This window comes from Caloenas nicobarica, chromosome 21, assembly GCF_036013445.1.
Source record: "Caloenas nicobarica isolate bCalNic1 chromosome 21, bCalNic1.hap1, whole genome shotgun sequence".
In the NCBI taxonomy this organism is placed as follows: domain Eukaryota; kingdom Metazoa; phylum Chordata; class Aves; order Columbiformes; family Columbidae; genus Caloenas; species Caloenas nicobarica.
Window position 1 is genome coordinate 4,534,423 of NC_088265.1, and position 19,386 is coordinate 4,553,808.

The window sequence follows — 19,386 nt, forward strand, 5'->3', positions numbered from 1 at the left end:
AGTCCGTGATTTAGGGACAGTCCCCACAGGACCATGCATGAGCAGAAAGTAGCTCTCTCCCTGCTTCACCGTCACTGCAAGCTGGCTGGCATAGAGCAGGGTCTGCAGGTTGGTCAGTGCCCTTGAGCAGAGGTGTCTCACACAGGCAGCCTGTGCTGTAATTTCTGTGGAGCAGGGTCCTCTGCAGGTATCCAGGGAATGTCTTGAGCTGTGAGCTGTCACTGGATGCTGAAAATACTGGATTCAGGTCTGGCAGGACTAATAATCTATTATTTTCTTTGCCTGTTCCCCAAGTTGTAAGAGGGGATGATATTCAAAGATTGCCCAAGCGCATGACCATGGCTCAGCTTGTAGGTGTTGCAGCCTCCTCCCCAGGGGGACTGTGGCATTATGGACGAATTGCTGAGCCTCTGCAGACAAGGGACTGTCATTACAAGGATGCTGACACATCACTGGCTCTTCTTTTCGCTGCAGGCGCCTCTCTGGAAACCAGATCTCCAGGATCCCAGGGGAAGCTTTCTCTGGTCTCTACAGCCTGAAGATTCTGTAAGTAACTCACTCCCCTGCAGAGCCACCCCCACCTACACCAGCCCCTCATGCCAGGCACTGACCATGCACGGGGACTTGCAGCCGTCCAGAGGGGGATGCAGAGTTACAAGGCGGTGTGGTGTCAGTTGTTGAACTCATGCTGGCTGACATGCCCTTTAGTGAGTGGGAAGCTGTGTCCCACTCCAAGGACCACCCACCCTCCGACACTGCTTCTTTGCTTCTGCTACAGCAAGCCATGAGCAGGGCACAGCCCTTCATGCTGCCTGAGAATCTGCAGAGGTTCACAATTTGCATAAAACTCCTGCCCTAATGTGGTGTCACCCAGGTGTGGTGTCCAGACCCCAAACTGGCCCCAGTTTGATCCACTGCAGAGTCTTGGGGCTGGGTTGGAGCAACCCAAAGGTCCAGATATCTGTACTCTCGCAGGCACCAGGGAAAGGTCCTGTGCTCTGCCCAGCTCAGCTGCACCTTTGCCACCAGCCTGTCCTGGCTGCAAACTTCTGCATGGCCCAGGAGGCTTCTGCAAGGCTCTGAAGTGATCTGCCCCTGGGAAAGGTAGGATCCTTACGCAGTCTCGCTTTAGCCTAAGCCCAGCCCAGTCACAGGGTGATGGGGACATGTGCAGCTGGGTCCAGAAGCACTGCAGACATGGGACCATGCCTGGGAACTGCCAGCCCTGCTAAACCAGGGCCTCCTCATCATTGTGGACAGGCCACCCACATCTGCCTGTCCCATGGAGAAGGACTTGGTCTACTCACCCCTGCGGGAAGATCTATGTGACAAAGATTACCACTGAATTCCTCCTCAGGGCATTTTCCTGCAGGCCAGGGTGTCTCACTGCTCATGGAGTCAGATGAATTTCTGCATCCATGTAACAGGCTGGTAGGGTCTGTGCAGGGTGTTGAGGTAGGAGTCCCTCTTTCTCCCTTTCAGGAACCATCTTAAAAAACTCTTGCAATAAACATTTCATCCCAAAGGGGATGTTTTGAACTCAGCCGCAATATAAAGTTGTTGTAGCCGGTCCAGTTCATACAGAGCAAACAGGTACAAACCTGCTCCAGGGATTAGAGAGTATAGGGCTGTTTACTACGTCTTCTGAAGATGTAAAGTATGAATCCTGCCCTAAATCTCAGGGCTTAGAGATTTATCCATCCCCTGCATTAGGCAACAAATCAAAGGAACTGAGGAAAAACCGCAGCTCTCCCACCCAACTTCAGCAGGAGGAACTTTTCTACTCCACGAACGCAGGAGCTTTTAAAGCAGCTTTTGATCAATTGCTATTTGTGTCAGGCCCAGATAACTACCAATGCAGAGCACGAGAGCGATGCCTCATGCCGGAGCCAGCACGGCCCCCGCGGGCTGCAGCAAGGAGGGGAGCGAGCAGAAGGGCCCACGGACCCCCGGCGCACTCCACCGAGGGCAGCAGCAGGAAGGACACCTTCACGAGTGACCCCAGTGTAAAGAGAGGCTTGGAGGATCAGAGCATTTCCAGCTGGGAAATGGTTGCACAGAGAGGTGGTGTCCTCATGCTTCAGGACAACCTTCCTTCCTCTCAGCCAGGCTGTGCCCAGTGACACAGCGTGGCACTTGGGCTGCCGTACCAACCCCTCTGCCTGCAGGCTTGCCTTAAATTTACTCACTTAAATTTACTTACTTAAAATTTACTCACTTACATTTACTTACTTAAATTTAAAACACCCCTGACGTTTCCCATGGAGGTACGCAGAGGACTAGACCAGCTCCAAGGCGAGGGAACAAAGGGTTGATGCTCACAGTGACTGGCCCATCCAGGCCCTGCCATGGGCCTCTTATTTAAGGAAGTTCGTGCTTCCTAAAAGCAGGGACACTGCCAGCCTTCATTTCACAGGGAGCATTTCACTTTCCAAAGACTCTGATGCTTTCCCGGCTTATCTGCAGGGATATGTTGGGCTGTAATGTGCTCTTGCTATAGGAGATGCTCTGATTGCTTTCTGTAAGGATGCTGTGGGCTCCAGTGGAGTGAGATCATCGGCAGATGCAGATGTGGGTCCCTGCACCCTCCAGGAGCAGCAGTCGTTCACCCTCATCTATTCCTTTGTCACTGGGAGAGTGAGGCCAGCAGTGAGGGACATGAAAAAGATAGGCTAGTCCTTGGGAATTTGCTGGGACAGGGCTAGAAATTTTGCCAGGACAGACCTTAGGAGCATCAAGCTCAATCAGATTGGAAGGGCTCTTGGCAAGGATGGGGACTCTCACCAATTTCCTCTACTGACATAAGACTGAGGAAAAGCACAAGGTGCTGAAGAAGGCAGGTGAAGGCCACCCTGTGTTTCCTTCAGTTTGTGATTCAGGTCCTTCAGGTCACTGCAGCAGTGACCTCGTTGGGGCTGGTGACTCTGCAGCACCTCAGTAGGATCCGCTCCATCTCCTGGAACTGGCTTGCAGAAGAGTCAGGGGCCATCGCACCTGCCCTCTGACCTCCTGAGGACAGGACTGTGAGCGCAGGGTGCCTTCCACAGCAACAATACAACCTCATTGGCGGCGCCATACAATCACCAAAACCTCCTGTGGGGAAAGGTGATATTATTGCCATTTTACTGGGTGGAAAAGACAAGGCAGGAACTGAACTTGGAAGCTGGTTAGCCATTGCAGAGCTCTCTTTTGAACCCAAGTCCTCCACCATCTGGCCATTCTCAAAATGCTTCTCCTCTTCCCCTTCCCGGGTGATCTTCTCACCGCTTGCTCAGCATGGACACAGGCCAAGTGCAGGGACCACAGAGCACTGCGACCTTCCTCGCTGATGCACCCAGAGCCTGTTCCTGCACGGTGCACACTGCAAGGCTGGTGGGAGCCATCTGAGATCAGTGTCACCCATGTAGGACATAGGGATGGTGGCTGCTGGGAGAGGTGTGAACTGTGCCCTTGCAAGTCCATAAGCATCAGCCCTGGTTCTCTTTCCACATTTGTGAAAGGGGAGTGCAAGCCCAGTGATCGATCCTATGGGTGCTCTCTGCAGCCCGCTGGGATAGGAAAGCTCATCCATTTGGACAGCTGTCATGCAAGGACCAACACAACTTTTGGGGCTCCTGGTCATACATCCGGGCTTGTTTCTGCAGCCAAGGTGTGCTGGAAGGATAAAATATGGGGTCCTGTAGCCCCATGAAGTAGAAAACCAAATTGCTTTATGTAAAAATGATGAGAAAGATCAGAGGTCTGGTGATGAACTAAAGGAACAATGAGTCAACTGAGATTACTTAAGCTGAAGGAGAGGTGAATAAAGATGGACATAAACCTTTTAGGACAAGCAGCTGCTGCAATGAGGAAGGAAATGCATATGCTCCATATCTTAAGATAGGACTAGCAGGATTTGGAGCAGACGGCACCAGGGATATTCAGCACAGATTATGTCCACAGACATGGATGCATTGTCACAGGTCGATTGAGGTTTGACAGGTGACAGGCATGGCTGGAGTTGGGAATGGCTGCCCCAAAAATGACCAGCTGAAGCCTGTAGGTATTCAGGAGCTGATTCACAGCAGGATCAGAGACCTTACCTCTGGTGACAGGGGTGTCCCCCAGGAGACAGGCTGGTAGCTGGGAATGGGAACAATTTTCATAATTTAATTTTAATGTGCTAGAGCCTTAGAGCTAATTGCGGTCATGTGCATGTTCACAAGTAAACTCTTGCATGCATCTTGGGCTGTCAAGGGGCTTGGTGCTTTCCCAGTCTTTCCAGAGAATTAGTTTATGTTTAAAAAAGAATGGGAAACACCCTGGGAATTCCTCCACAAACCTGCCTGTGCAGATGGTCCTCTCCCTGCCTTCAGAGCGAATCCCAGAGCTACTGAGAGCAGGACCGGATTCTTGGCTCTGCCTCCTCCGGCTGCTTCACTGCGTAAAAACCACCTGGAAAGTGGCCATGAAGATAGGCCTGTGCAGAAACCATGCAGGGGTACACCCGGGGAAGCAGGTGTGTGGAGACTTGGAAGAGAGCAAGGAAAGAGCCAGGCTGCCCAACAAAACTTCGTGACACAGGGGAATATGCTGAGATTTTAATGCACTGAGCCCTGAGCCAGCCCCCAAACAAAGGCAAGGCCAAGTGTAGCCTCCTCGGCTCCCCTCAGATGAGTGCAGACTGACAGCAATGGATGCTCAGCAGTGGTAGCTGGTGCTCGGAGGTCTTCTCAACTGATGGGTACATCTTTTTGCAAAGGGACTTTGCAAATGCACCTTTCCCAGGGGCTCTGCTCTGCAGCATGGCCGCTCCACACCCCCTCCATGGAGGATGATGCTCCTGGGTCCATGTTTCAGTGCCAGGATCATTAGAAAACAGCTCCGTAGGCTGGTTTGTCTCCTCTGCAGAGATCCTTCCCTTGCAAAATTAACTCCTTAGTTCATGCTGTGCCAGGCTTGGAGCTTTCCAGGGTGGCAAAATACACTGCTTAATCAGAATATCTGGAAAACTGGAAACCTCCCCAACCTTCCAGACCTCCTCATGAGCTGCTTGGATGCCCTTTACCTTTGAGTGCCCTGGTTGGAGCTCCATCAGCCAGGAAGCATCCATCCCAGCTGGCCACGTGGCTGAGCTTCTACTGCCATGGCTTTACACCATATCCCACCCTCGCACAGGTATCCCTCATCAAATGCCCTGCCACACGAGCAAGCTTGCCAGGCCTCTTGCTTTCCTGGCTGAACATGCTGCAGCAGCACTTACTAGCCAAGAAGGAATCCCACACCAAACTCCACAGGGAAAGACTCCAAGTCCAACCACAACCTGAGCCTGCCTCACCCCGAAATGTGGAGGGCAAAATGACTGGGTGCATCCTCTTGGCTGCAGACCCTGCGCCCACAGCAGCCAGCTGGGCTGACCCACCCTGCTGCTCTGCTCCTCAACAAGCCTCAACCAGCCTGCATGAGCCTGCAGACCCAGCGCTGCCCACAGCCCGCACAGACCGCGGCCTGAGTTCTGGCTGCCCAGCACCTGCCTGCACAGGCCTGTTGACCCAGCGCTGCCACCCACACACTGTCCACGGCTGCTCTCAATCAACAGGTAGGCTGGAGAGAGCCTGACAAGAGTGGCTTTGCTCTGCACATGCCACATCTCCTGCCCAGGTGGACTCTACCCGATGGGCACCCACATTGGTCCCTCCTTCTCTTCCTGCCCTGAACTGCAATAGCAGCATCTCATGTCATCCAGGACAGGTGTTGACTAGCCTCACTCGTGAACACACATCAAAAAACATTGCTAAAAAGCTATGTTGCCCCAGGGTGGCAGGTTTGCAGGTGGCTTGGGACACTTCAGGAATCCACAGACAGACCCTACCTCTTTGACAGCCCCAAGCCTGTGCAGAACAGAAATGGCTTTGAGACAAAGGAAATGGTGTGGCACATCCAAGAGACGCTCCCATGGGGAGGGAAAAGGAACGTGCAGAGGTTGGAATGTCTTTAATCCCCATGCATGGGCTCCAGGCACAGTTGCCTCAAGCAATAACAGCCCTTTGACTGTGCTGACTGAGTCACTTCAGCCTCCCAAGATGGGGACATTTTATCATGCACAGGCCTGTACCTCTGAGGGCTGCAAGTCTGCTGAGACTATCTTGTGCAAGGATCCTGATGTGATGGGACCTGGTGCCAGCATTTTTCTGGTCATTCCACAACAGCTCCAGTTACTGCTACAGGTTGTGCCAACACTGCAGAGCCCCTTAGCAAGCAGCTGTGGAGAGGCTCCTCATCTGTTGTGTTTGCAGCTGTCTCACAAGCCGAATAAAAAACCTGCCCACAGTCCAGTTTCCATAGACCCTGCAGAGGTAATCACCACTGACACACACTGGGAGAAGGATGTCTTACACAAGTATAAATGCGGAACAACTCCGCTGGGAACACTGGTATTTCTCTGGATTAAGACACGTGTGTGCAGTGGAGAGGCCCCTTTACAGTCACATCCTCCCGTGGATCCCCCATTGCAGCACCAAACTCACCCTCTGCTCCAGGGTCCTGGGCCAGCCTGGACTGCAGCTCACCCACCCGCAGCCTGCAAGCTTGCTCAAGAGCCCTGGGTGACCAACATGCTGCTTTCCAACCCCTCCAGTTTTCCAAAAAAGTCCAGGACAGCTTCAGAAGTGAGCAGCAATGGTCCTCCATTTTGTGTTGTCAGGATTTTTTTTTTTTTAACCAAGTTTTCTTTTTTCTAATTATAGGATGTTGCAGAACAATCAGCTGAGTCGCATCCCTGCAGAGGCACTGAGAGATCTTCCAAACCTCCAGTCTCTGTAAGTCATTAAAAATCAATGCTGCGAGCTGCACAGTCGCTTGGGAGCCCTGGGCTTTGCAGCACTTGAGTCATTAGTTCTTTTGTCAAGGATGTTCTGTCCCTTCTTCCTTTTCTTTTCCAATTAAAGCAAAGATTACTGTCACTTAGCATGGAAGGGAGTGGAGGGCAGTTTGCATGGAAGGAACACTGTCTTGGTAAAGGATGTTGAAATTACAGCTCCCCATGTGTGCGTCGTGATGAAAAGACCACCAGTGCCAATGCGTGTTTCAAGGAAGGCTGAAAAATATCCACCCAGGAGGGGCTCTGTCCTCCCCACTGTGGACCACAGGAGGGAAGGGACCATCAAGGAAGCACAGAGGTCACTCTGGTGATCCTCAAGTGATCCTCCCTAGGGCAACAGCAAAGTCAGGAGCAGGACTGAGGTGTCCTGGCTCCACTTGCCACATTAAGTTGTTTCCATGTCTTGTTCGAGACTCTGCAATGGCGCTATCAGTGTGTGCCACCAGTAACCAGGAGACGAAGCGTTTGAGACAGACTGTGTGAAAAATGAAAAGCTCCAGGAGAGAGGTTTCTGTAGCAAAAAGCAAGCAGCAAAACAGTAGTATCTCCTGTGGGTCAATCCACCTCACCCACCTTGCTCTTTCTGTATTTACAAGAATTCAGGGTAAAGCCATAAGAGACCAGTCAGGTCCCCTACAGTCACTTTTCCGTGCTGCTACCTCAAGGCTGTGTCCAGGTCTTCAGACCAGGGGGAGCAGTCTCTGGAAGCAAAAGTTTCAGAAGTGTTGCACACAATGGACACCTCTTCCCTGTCTAAGCTACCTGGTTAAAGGATGGGCAGAAGTTTCCTCTCAAAAAGAGCCTGATCGCAGATCACCAACAGGCTGCAGTAAAACCTGCCCTTGGTATGGAGAGTACAGGAGGTAGTTATTCTCCGAGGTAGTTATTCTCTACCTATCTCCAAGATAGTTATTCTGTACAGATAGTGACTTTCCGAGAGGACAAACACAAGCCAGCTCTGCACCAAGCTCTGCCTGTGTTGATAGCTTAGGCACTTGAGAGTGTGGAGGGTACATGCAGAAAATACATTCTGCTTGGTTTTGACTGTTGCTGCTGTGACTTCTCCAAATGTAGTTATTAAACTCAGGACAAGAGCCTCCAGTATAGCTCTACATTAGAGAGATATTTTTTCTTCTTTTTCAAATATCCAAGTCATTTTCCAAAAGCTTTGGAGACTCTTGTGAACTTGTTGCCAAAAAATTAGCCAACCTGGAACACCCATAGGTCACCCACAGCATGGTTTCCGAGCATTACCGGCCAGGCTACCTGAGACCCAGTTTACTTGTGTTTCCCAGAGACTATTTTTTTTTTTTCCATTCAGAAGGGAAAGTGGCTTTATGGCACACCATGACAGTCCATGAGTTACCAGACTTGTATGGCACTCTGTGAAATATTAACTATCTGCTTTGCAAGTTGGAAATACATGCTAAGCAGGCAGGACAGCTGAAAAGCAAGGGCAAAATGTGAGCCAACAGGAGTGGGGTGGAACAGACAGCCGTACTAGACAGGAAGGGATTGTGTGCTGGTTATTTTCTTGCTCTTTCAGATATTTGCATTTGATGTCCACGTTCGTCATTCTGGGATTCATGCATGATTTGAAGGGAAAGTATGTATCTCTAATGAACAAGCTAACATAAGAGAGGAAAAACAGAGAGATTTCTGGATACACAAGACTTTTTTCAGGTTTGTAACAGAAGCAGCCAAACTAAGTGGAAGCTGAGAACAATTGTTTTGAGCATAGCTCTACCAGTAGGACTTACCAGGCAATTCAAGGGATGAGGTGCCCAGACAAGTGGGACAGAAGGGGATGCTTCTAGCCACAGTGGAACAGAGAAAGGTTGGTATTTACTGCCTGCACAGCACCAGGTTAGAGCTGAAATGCAGAAAAAAATAATGCGTCAGTGGATACTCTGAAACAGGAAAGTGAAAAAAAAATTATTCATAAACTCCAGTTGTCTCAAAAGGTGGCAGCTGTCTTGCCTTTTGAGCATTCAGGGAGGATGTTCAGAATGTTCAGACCTGTACTAAGTCACTTCGCTTGCTGGCTGAGAGTCCCGGGCAGCGCAGGCACCCGGATGCTCCTCGGGCTCTGCAGGAAGCGTGCTGTGAGGCCACGGCACCAGATGGGAAGTTTGCAGCAAGTTAGGGAATTGAACAGCAGGAGATCAGCTCATAGTTACATGCTCAAGGAAAGTCCAGGCAGAAAGAAACTCCAATAAACATTGTCTCTGAGATAGCAGAAGGAAAATTGTTCCTCTTTTTTATTAGAGGATGATGCACAGAGAAGTAGGAGTCTCCTGGCCAGAACAACCAGAGTCTGTGGCACAGTGGGGGCATGAACCCGACTCTCCAGAGTACAGTGCCCCCAGGAAAGCTTGTTCTACATTGGAGCCCTGTTGTATTGCACATGCACCCTGCATGCCCTCCCATACAGCTTTTTTTGTGGCAGCGTGAACTAAGGACTGGAAGACCAGAACCAAGGAAGGAAAAACACTGGCCAGGTATCACAAAGACCATGATCACACTGCTCTCCCTCTGTGGGCCTCCCCCTGCTCATCCCTTCTGATTTGGCTAAGATGAGGATCTGTCTTCATGCAAGGACCCTTCTCAAAGCGGCCAGCCCATGAGCTTCAGGTGTGCAGGATTTTCCATGGCAGGTGTGCTGTAATCCACAGAGGACACATTATGGTGCAGGAGCCAGCAATAGGACACTAATTTTAACTAAGCTAGATGATGCATACTGGCTCTCAGAAAACCTAAGTTACTGAAGTTCCAGTCCTTGACAGGACAGACAGCATGCCAAAAAACTGACTTTAGATTTGGTAAGTTTAGGTGAGATGAGAGGGTCAAGATGTTCCCCTGTGGATGATCTCCAAGAGGATGTTCCCATTGCCCTATGTGATCCCCCCATACCTTTCCTGCCCAAGGAAGATGCAGTCCTGAGTTTTGGCAATAATATTTCAAACACATTAAGAGGACTTTCTCCTGAAAACTCTCACACAGAGGCTGGGAAGACCAGCAAACCAGGTGGAGGTTACCAGTCATCCAACATAATTCGGTGACAAGGGCATAGGTAGGTCTAGGACATTCACTCCCCATCCCTTCATGTGCTTGGCTGCCCCAGGCTGGATTACTGCGTGTCACCAAGTATCACGCACCAAGGACTTCACGTGGTTTGAGCAACTCCTCCTCCAGAGAGAGGCGTCCACTACGGGGGCTCAGCATTTCCCAACCAGAGGTGTTCATGATTCACTCTGTCCCATGGATGCCAGCCAGCCTGAGGAGGCAAGTGTCAAACCCACCCAAATACCCCCATCCACATCAGATGCACCTGTCCTTACAAACATCCCTCTGAAGCTGCAGCCATGCCCATGGGGCCAGAATCAGACCTGCCCTGCTCCCTGTCACCTGCGGGATGTGGAGGCATCGCTGTGCAGCGCAGGCTGTCAGGAAGGAGACCTTGGCGGGGATCACTAGGTGAATACAAAGAGGAATTTGGATTTCAAAATAAGAGAGTACAAAGCTCTGGAGATGAAGCCTCCTACCAAGTGTGAGGGAGCTGTTTCCCAGCAGGCTTGCTTAATCTGGGAAGCATGTTGGGAAGCCCAGTGGGGAGGATTATAGAGAACACGCACACCTGATGGCAACGCTCTGAGCCCTGTGAGAAGTGCCAAGGCTTTACGTAATGCTCTGATCGAGTTGTGATCCCCTGGCAGCGTATCTGGTTACCGGTGGTTTATAGGTGCAGTAACAACATACCATGTGTATTCTGGAAGAGTCGTGTGTCAGTCTAATTAACGACTTTGTGGTTTGTGAGCACTTACCTAAAGCAGATGGGCACTGTGTCTGTTCCTCTGCCAGGCAGAAGGAGTCCAAGGTATTTCAAAGTAAGCAGGTGCTATAAATTATAATTACCATGCTTGCAGAGGTAGAGAAAGCAAAGAGAAAAGAAACCTGATGGATTAAGAGATCAAGATAAACTCTTGGTTTTTTTTTTTCAAATACTTATAGAAAGTGATGAGAATGGATGGCTCTTTCTGGATTTTCTCGCAGATCAGCACTTTGGGAAGGTGCTTAGTGTGTGTCTGGCTCATCTGGGTGGGTGTTGCTTATAGTAATTTGGAGGGGGAAGGGGGAATTAGTACAAGAAGAAGACTGTCACAGCTTGATGGCATTTTTGCTGAAGCAAAGGGGCCCAGGAAAAAAAAAAAAGTGTCTGTGTTTCCATCTGGTTTTGTCTCTTGGTGACTCCTCCTGTGTGCAGCATGTCAGGGAAGCAACTGCAGATAAGCAAGAGACCTTCCCTCCATGTCAGCATCTGTCAGACATCTCAAGCAAACCATTTACCTGGTGGCTAATGCACCCCGTACACAGTTAGCCATCTCCACTGCAACCACATGCAGGTGGTGGGCAACAGCCCAATGGGTCCCATTCCCTGAGATCCTGCCCTTGCTCTCATTTTAGTTCTCCTTTCTCCCTTGCAGTCTTTGTTCGTTGCATCCCTCTGAAATATTTGCAGGCTTCACTTGCCACTCTGCCACAAATCTGCTGTTCCCAGCTGACATCAGACACAGTCTCCCTGAGAAGGACTCCAGTCCCATCAGCGCTGGTCCTGCTAATGTCACCATCCCATTTCAGGCGCTTATATGACAGCAGTGTCTGTCCTCTTCACGTGTGTCCTGCAGAAGGATTCGATGCCTTCATAAGCTGATGGGATGCAACCTGGAGGACAAACTGTCATAAACATTGTTCTTAAATACACTGCAAGCATTTTCATGTTTTCTACAAATATCATTTCCCATTATATTCTGATTTCACTCCAGCTTTACTTGACTCATAATCTCTTATTGCTAAATCAGCCTGATACGTACACTGCCTGAACACAGGTTAATTTTACTTCTAACTAAAATAAACCAGTTCCTCCAACCCTTTGGTTTGCCACTTCTCTGATATCTTTAGCAGGAACCTTTTGGAGTCTTATGGAAATGCAATAAAGACTACTTCTTCCTCTGTCCCTCAAGGCACATAATTATTTTTGTACATATGGCCGGAGATTAAAATGCAAAGAATGACTTATAGCAATTTGAGAACATGTGGACTTTGATGTAGACAAAGAAGGAAAGCTCTTCCCACCTGATCAGATTCTCACAAGCATATAAATTCTTATGACAGAAGGAAGAAAAAAAATACTTCAGAATCAGAACAGCCTGAAGAGCTCAGTCAATTCATTCCTCACTTCACTTCTTTGATCTATTTGAGATTTGACAGTTTGCTGTTAACAGCAATATTCTTCTCTATAAATCACATGTGATGCAGTAAGGTTTAAGAAAGGTGTTGTTTCCATTGGGTGCTTAGAGGATAAAAGTTACGGCAAAACCAGAAATCTATAAAGTCAGCATAACATAGCAGTGACTTACAATCTGTTGGCATAGAAGTTGTCTTGTGGCCAGACCACCTCAGTCCTGTAACACGATTTATAGGCTGCAGAGTCTTTCTGGCACCCAATGAAAAAGAGGTCAGAGAAGAGCGATGAGGTAGTTCTTAATGCCAAATCTGAAGACAGACTGAAACAAAGCACCCACAAGTACTTTCTTGGTGATTGCTGCTGCTGAGAGCACAGGACCTTGAATTTCACCTGTCATAGACCACAGCACAGGTCCTCGGATTTCACCTGCTGGGACCACTTTGCAGCAGAAAGCATGGCTGTGGCAGGAAAGAGGGCTCAGAACAAATGTCACAGTGCAGGCAGTGTGCTAAAGACGTTCCATCCGCCCTAGAGGACACTTGCTGCTCAATATCTTCCCGTCTCATCTCTGAAATCCCCTCTTTCTCCTGAGGCACCTCTTCTCAGCAGCCAGCTCTGGAGATGGGCACAGCTAAGTCAGTAGAGTTTTGTCCCCGTTCTTGTTTTCAGAAGTCTGGTCTCCATTTTGGCATTTTAAGTGTTTAATGGTATTTCTACAAAGAGGAAGGTCTAGGAGGGGCCAAGAGCAGATGTTGACCACATCCAAGTGAACACTACAGACAGGCATGCCACCCATCTGGAGGTACTGCAGGTAACTTTCATGCAGCGATGCAGCCATGATGTGGTGGGTCCTTGCTCAAGTTTGGCTGCTGTTAATATTCCTCTCTGGCTCCACATGCTGTGATCCTTCCTCCCAGGTGTAGTGTGCCCAGTCTGAGATTCACCTGAAAATGGCAAGGTGGCCCTTGTTGCTTCAGTGCACAGATAGTGAGGAAATGTTGCAGTTTCTTTCTTTGGCCTCAGGTGGGCTGATGTCCCTGGAAGGGACTGGACTCACCTCCTCTGTGGGCACATCCCATTTAGTTCAGGAATGGTAAGTCAAATTCAGAGAAGTTACTACTTTTTGGCATAGATTTTGAGCAGACAAGATTTTTCTGGTTCCGTGTACCACAGTCTGACATCCCACCTGCTGCTTGCTAGCTCTTTTCTCCACTTCACCCAGTGCACGATCAGCCTGAGCTGTCTCTGCACACTGTGCTTGTCACCAGGACTAGCAGCAGTACCTTGGCAATATCAGACCAGGTTTGAGAAGAAAAAGCTGAATTAAAATACAAATCTAGTTCAAGACTCAGATTTTGGAGTTTCTCCCCTGCTTACACTGACCTGATCCAAATCCTTGATCAAGCATATCCCAGACTCAGAAACAAGTGCATAGCTGGACCTTCTTTCTTATTCCATCGTCTTTCTCTGCCACTTGGCTTGTCTCCTCATCTTGTTTATGGAGTGTCCCACAGCACCTTTCATGAGCACTTGCATTTTTACTGCAATTATGAGCAATAAGACGTTTTCAAAAGCCATCGGCAAATCCACTTGGCACAAAGTGCATCACAAAATGTGATGCAAAATCTGTGGTTTGGTCATTGTGTTCTCAGTAGGACCCAATGAGCAGATTCACTGCCTCTCATTTGTAGCCCTCAAAGAACAGCAGCAGGATCAGCCACACTGGCATCTGGCATCACAGCAGAGCAGCCTGGGCCAGGTTTGTAGCTGGGAAGTTGAGTGGTTGGGACCAGGAGGCTGGTGTCTTCCTGCTTCTGCTATGGCTGGAGTGCTAGATCCTTCCCTCATGTTGGGAGTTTCTAAGATACCACTATGAAGGAAATAAAATTCTTCTGAGTCATCCTCCACAGCCTCGCTACACAACCTTCCTTCCCTTCAGGTAAGCTTCTGCTGTGCCCACGTCTCCCTCGGGCAGACCAGGTGGATTTGTCTCTTCTGACCGTAGCTGTCTAGATATTACTCATCTAAGCTAGTCATCAGTGGAAAATGATCAGCATCTCCAGAGGGTGAATAATCCCTGTTATCTCAGAGCTCTGTCTGGGGGGATGAATCACTCTCTGGAGGATTTGGATTTTCATTCCCTTCTCCCCACCCCACACTTTTATCTGGCAAAAACAGATCACCAAGCTAAGACAAATCATCAGAGCATGGGTACCAAAGCAGAGCTGAGCATCTGTCCTCCCCCATGGCCCCATGCACAAGACCCAGCACACATTTGTGGAACCCCCAGAGAAAGCTATCAGAGGAGATCATCTTGCCAAAAAATGCAAGTGCAAGGAGCAGCTTACCCATTAACCAGACAGGAATTCATCTGCACTACAGAGTTGGAGGGATTTGAATTTGTAACCATTGTTCTGGAGGCAAGTTAGAAATGAAAAAGGCTCCTGACATGGGTATTGGGTACATTGCAGACATGATTTTTTCCTGGCAGTGGGAGGAACTCCACTGGTCAGATTAGAAACTTTTCTGCTTAGGAGCAAAAAAAGCATGAAATGCAATGTGGTTATCCCACTACAATGAGCTCAATAGCTTTTTTTGAGAGGAAGATTTAGAGACCACACACAAGCTGTTGAATGTATCATTCTCCAGGAACACTTCTCTTTAGCAGTGACCCAAAAAATATCTGCCTGCATTCATTAATCCCTGGCTTTGAGCAAAAAGATGTTGTGAAGTTTATTTTAAGGAAATGTCCATATGACTCGTGCTTGTGAGTGTTCATCCTGTGAAGAATCCCTGGATTCATCTCCCAGAAAGACAAGAGTGCTGTGTTGTTTACCAGGCTAACAGCTAAAAGTTTTGCAAACTTCAGGCACTCTAACTTATTTTATTGTGTGGCAAAGCTGGAAAATAATACAGAAAAAGAGGTGTCTGCATAAACTTCTATCTCCTCTCAAGAATGGTGTCAGCAGATGTAGAAACTCTGTCCCTGACTGCACTGGGTGCTTTACTTGTGTATACAGTGTTTAAAAAATGAAGTTTCATGTCTCCACAGCATTTGAAATTCTTTCCTGGAATATGTAGACACTAGGCTCTTCAGCTGCCAGTGATCTTGAGTTGGGCCATCGTGTTCATTATGATCCCCTGAGTCCGTTCCCCTCTTGAGACTTCACTTTCTAATGATTCCATTCACTGAGCTTGCAGTTGGTGCCTCCTGGAAGGAGTGATGATGGGTGACACCCTTGCCATGCCCCAGCACCTCTGGGATCCACCAGTCATGCTCCCAAGTGAAGAGGTCACAGCATAGGTTGGGTGGCTTGAGCTGTCTTTCTCTAGCAGTTTGGCAGAGGTTATACCTACATGGCCATGCCCATCATGTACTGTAGTGACCTCCAAACTTTTCTATATTGACTGTTAGCAATCCAGTGTGACAACCAGGAGCTCCATTTGGATAAACATTCAAGAGATCGTTCACACCAAGCTGAAAATGATGGTCTCTTGTCTATCTATATTGCTCCTGTCTCTGCCCATACTGCTATGACTGCAGTACCGACCTTTCAAGAAGAAAACGCCCCTCAAAAGAGACTCTGACAAACACAGAAACTTGATTCCATCTTTATACCCCTCTCATGTGCACTGTCAGTTCCCATCTCAGGCTTTAATAGCTTTGAGGAAGAGGCACACGCTATTTTGCCTGCCCTCCCACTGCCTAAAACATTGTAGACACTAAAGAAATTATAATCACAGCTCACATCCACAGTCCACACAAACACTCTTGCGTATGAGTTGTATAGTAACTTCCAATGTGTTTTCCATTGACCTTGATCACGGGGACTCATGAACCTTAACTCACTTGCTTATACACATAAGTATCCAGGACACGCTGCATTTCCCCAGTGAAGACTCAATAGAGAAGATGGGCAATGGGTCCCAGATGTTACACACAGTAGATACAGCTTCACAGCAGGGAAGATGTGTCCCAGATGTTACACACAGTAGATGTGGCAGTGCAAAAGATGGGTCCCAGATGCTATGCACACTGAATGTGTAAGCACTCCTGATGAACCACAGAGAAGCTTCAGGTAAACTGGAGAGGCAAGCAAGAAATGAGCAACACATTTAAACTGGCACCCAATCTATGCACATTTAGTCCTCTATGCAAGACACATTAGTCTGCTCTCATCTTTATCTGCCTCTTTCATAACCGTGTTCTTCCCAGAGCAAGGCAGATTGGAGTACCATCAACCTAGTGAGACTCGGGGATGAAAAGCACAGAACTGCCTCACCTGAGGAGGTAAGGCATAGGAGTCACTAGCTGTGTTTTTAGGATAAACAGCAAGTTAATTTTCAGCCAAGTGGCGTGATACACATTAACAAAATTTAGGAGCAGCATGAGCCAACCCTGTGCATGACAGGCCATGTCAGCCACAATATCTTTGGCAGCAGGAGCTCAGTGTCGTGATGTGTGAGGTCCCTGCTAGCCCAGGCTGTAGATGGTCCAAGCAGCCTGTCTCCTACAGGCGTCCGCAGCGCCGACTGCTCTTGAAGAGAGGCAGCTCCCGTCACAGCCCCTGGCAGTGCAGGACAGAGCTGCTGTTCTCTTCATACAGAGGAAGGAGGAGACAAAGAAAAGCTGAAGGACTTGTCCAGGGTCACAGTGAGCCCAGGGCAGAGCAGGAGCACCGGGCTCCTCAGCTGCCAGGCAGAGTAGAAGAGTTTTCCAGTGCCCTGCAGCTGTGGTGTGGCTCAAAAACCACTGTTTCCAGCCCACGGAGAAGCCCCTCAGCCAGAGTGTCAGCTCTGGGGGGCTGGTGGCTGCCATGCTGTCTGAAACAAGCTGGTAACTTGTGGAGGGGCCAAGCCCAGAGGGTCTCAGGCCTTGGCGAGATGGAGAGCTGTTGTGCACTCCTCTCCAGAACATGATCTGGCCAGCTGTGGGTCACATGTGTTCAGTGAGAAAGGTCCATCAAGGCTCAGGGCTCCCAGCAAAGGCCAGGGCTTCTCCCCAGTACAGTCTATGAGCTACAAGGGTGAGGGTTATTAAATTTCTAAAACAAAGCTGGCTGCATTGGAAGGTCATGGGGATCTTATGGGTCCTCATCCTGCACAAGGACATACCCAAACACACCTGGGTAACGTTCAGCATCTCAACAGGAGGAAGCACCCACCCAAGTGTCCATCAAAACAAAATAACCACCTGTCCAGCAATGATTGCCTGAGTCAAACATCACAGAATGGACATGTGGAGCCCTATCTCCATGTCAGCTCACAAATGGAGAGTGGATGGAGCAAGGCAGATGTGAACCCAGCTATGACACCCCTGCAGGTCCCCACTGCCAGACAGGGACCTTGTGATGCATCTGGTCTGGCCCTGGTCCCTGTGCCTTCAAGGTGTGAGATGGATTTTATGTCCCAGTACATGGTTGGCCCTGGGGATCTCTTGGGATGCCACGACCCCCTCTCCCCAGAGACCAGTGTGTCCTGTCCCTTCTGTCCCCAAAAGCTGCTCTCCTTTCCCTTTTCCAGCTAGTTTGTGTGCTTGACAAACAGCATGTTTTGCAGCAAATCTGCAGGAGCAACACTGCTTGGTGGGCCCTTGAGCCACTCTGCTTAGCCTCTGACTGCACCTTCTCCATTTCCCTGTGCCTGGTCCATGGGCAAGGGGGACAATGCCAAGCGCCCCGGGATAGGGCTGGTCGGGGAGTCAGCACCGCGGTGCAGTGCAGCTGCCCAACTGTCAGCAGTTTCTATAGCTACACAGGGATTTTGCCAATCCTTCTTGCACAGTTCTGACCTGAGGGATTTTGGAGATGTCTGCAACTAGGAATAACAAAGCCCTCTTTGTACTGAAGGCACTTTGTGTGGAGTCTAGGTATAGCTCTGATTTCATTTCCTGAGCATCCCTTGTGGAGGGCTTCCCAGAGGTACGTGTCCCATTACGTCAGGAGTGAAGACACTACAGTCCAAACACAACCCTGCAAACTTTTCCACCTGGTCCTGCTCCACAGCCTATAGACTGTGAACACGTTTGCATCTTCACCCTTCATTCACTGCCTGGGATGGTTTTCACAGGAGTTTTTAGTCTGGGAATGGAGTTAGGGAACTCTTGTGAGTCTTGTTTGAGGGCTGGGAGCTCTTCTGTGGCAGGAGCAGAGAGCCCAGGTATTGGAGCAGGCCTCCCCAGAGCCTTCTCTTCTCCAGGCTGAACACCACCAACTTTCTCAGCCTGTCCTCATAGGAGAGCTGTTCCGCCCCTCTGATCATTTCTATGGCTTCCTCTGGACCTGCTCCAACAGGTCTATTCACTGTATCTGCAGTACGTTATGACCACAAGGACATGATAGGCAGAAATGGAACTCAGTTTCCCACCTTCCAAGTCTGCACTGCCATCTCCAGCTGTCTTTCTTCTGTGCCATCTGTTGCTTGCTTCCATCAGTTGATGGAAGAAGCCCTTGCTCCTCACCTGGGTTATTTGGGAAGGCTGAGGGACCCAGAACCTCCTGTCTGTGTGTGTCTGGTTGTTATCAGGTGCTGGACCTGGCAGAAGGAGCAGCACACATGGAGCTGCCTTGCAGGGGAGTGTGGCAGAGGGGGACAGATGCCTTCGAGAGGGTGTTTTGCCAGGCTCCGGAGCCGTCCTCCCTCGCTCAGCTCCTTGCACGGTGAGTTCCCCGGCAGCTCACAAGCCAAGTACTGACTCAGTGTGTCTGGGAGCTTTGCCTGAGAAAGGAGCCGAGGTGTTGGCCCCAGTCATTAGTAAGTTATCGGAGAAGTTTAGCTGCAGTGACATCATCTCCTTCTTGTGTTACTACAAGGAACTTAGATCCTATTATGTGATAGGAGGTAACTCAGTCGAGCCTTTCAAGATAAACTCAGACAGGAAGAGAGACATGATTGCCTGAAGGCACCAATTAGACGCTTCTGGTGAGATCAGCTCTGTTCAGCCAACACACACGCATGCTGGGGCCAGGGAAGACAGCAAGCACCTCAATCCCCAATAAAGGGGTGGTCTCGCTGAGGGGTGGGCAACCAGCTCCTCCTCCCACTGCTGCTGGGCCAGCCCTTACTCCTTGGAGGGTCACAGCGCTCTCCAGACCATCCTTTCTTTACGCCCTGTATTCTGCTGCTGACAGATAATCAAGATGCAGAGGAGCTTCCCAGTCCATAGAGAACAGCACAGCCCAGTACCACCCAATGCTGCATATGATCTTGGGTCGTGAGTGTTCTCCAATTTTATCACTGGGAATAATAGCCCAATATATTTCACAAAAATGCTGGGAGGATG

At 49.4% G+C, this 19,386-nt stretch overlaps 1 protein-coding gene across 1 annotated transcript in view; it reads left to right on the forward strand.

Moving 5' to 3' along the window:
• Positions 1–19,386, forward strand: part of LGR6 (leucine rich repeat containing G protein-coupled receptor 6) — a 113,677-nt gene that overhangs the window by 48,692 nt on the left and 45,599 nt on the right. Inside the window, exons 3-4 of the mRNA XM_065649457.1 lie at positions 475–546; positions 6,726–6,797. Of these exons, the coding sequence (XP_065505529.1) occupies positions 475–546; positions 6,726–6,797 (144 nt within the window). The remainder of the gene's footprint in view (positions 1–474; positions 547–6,725; positions 6,798–19,386) is intronic.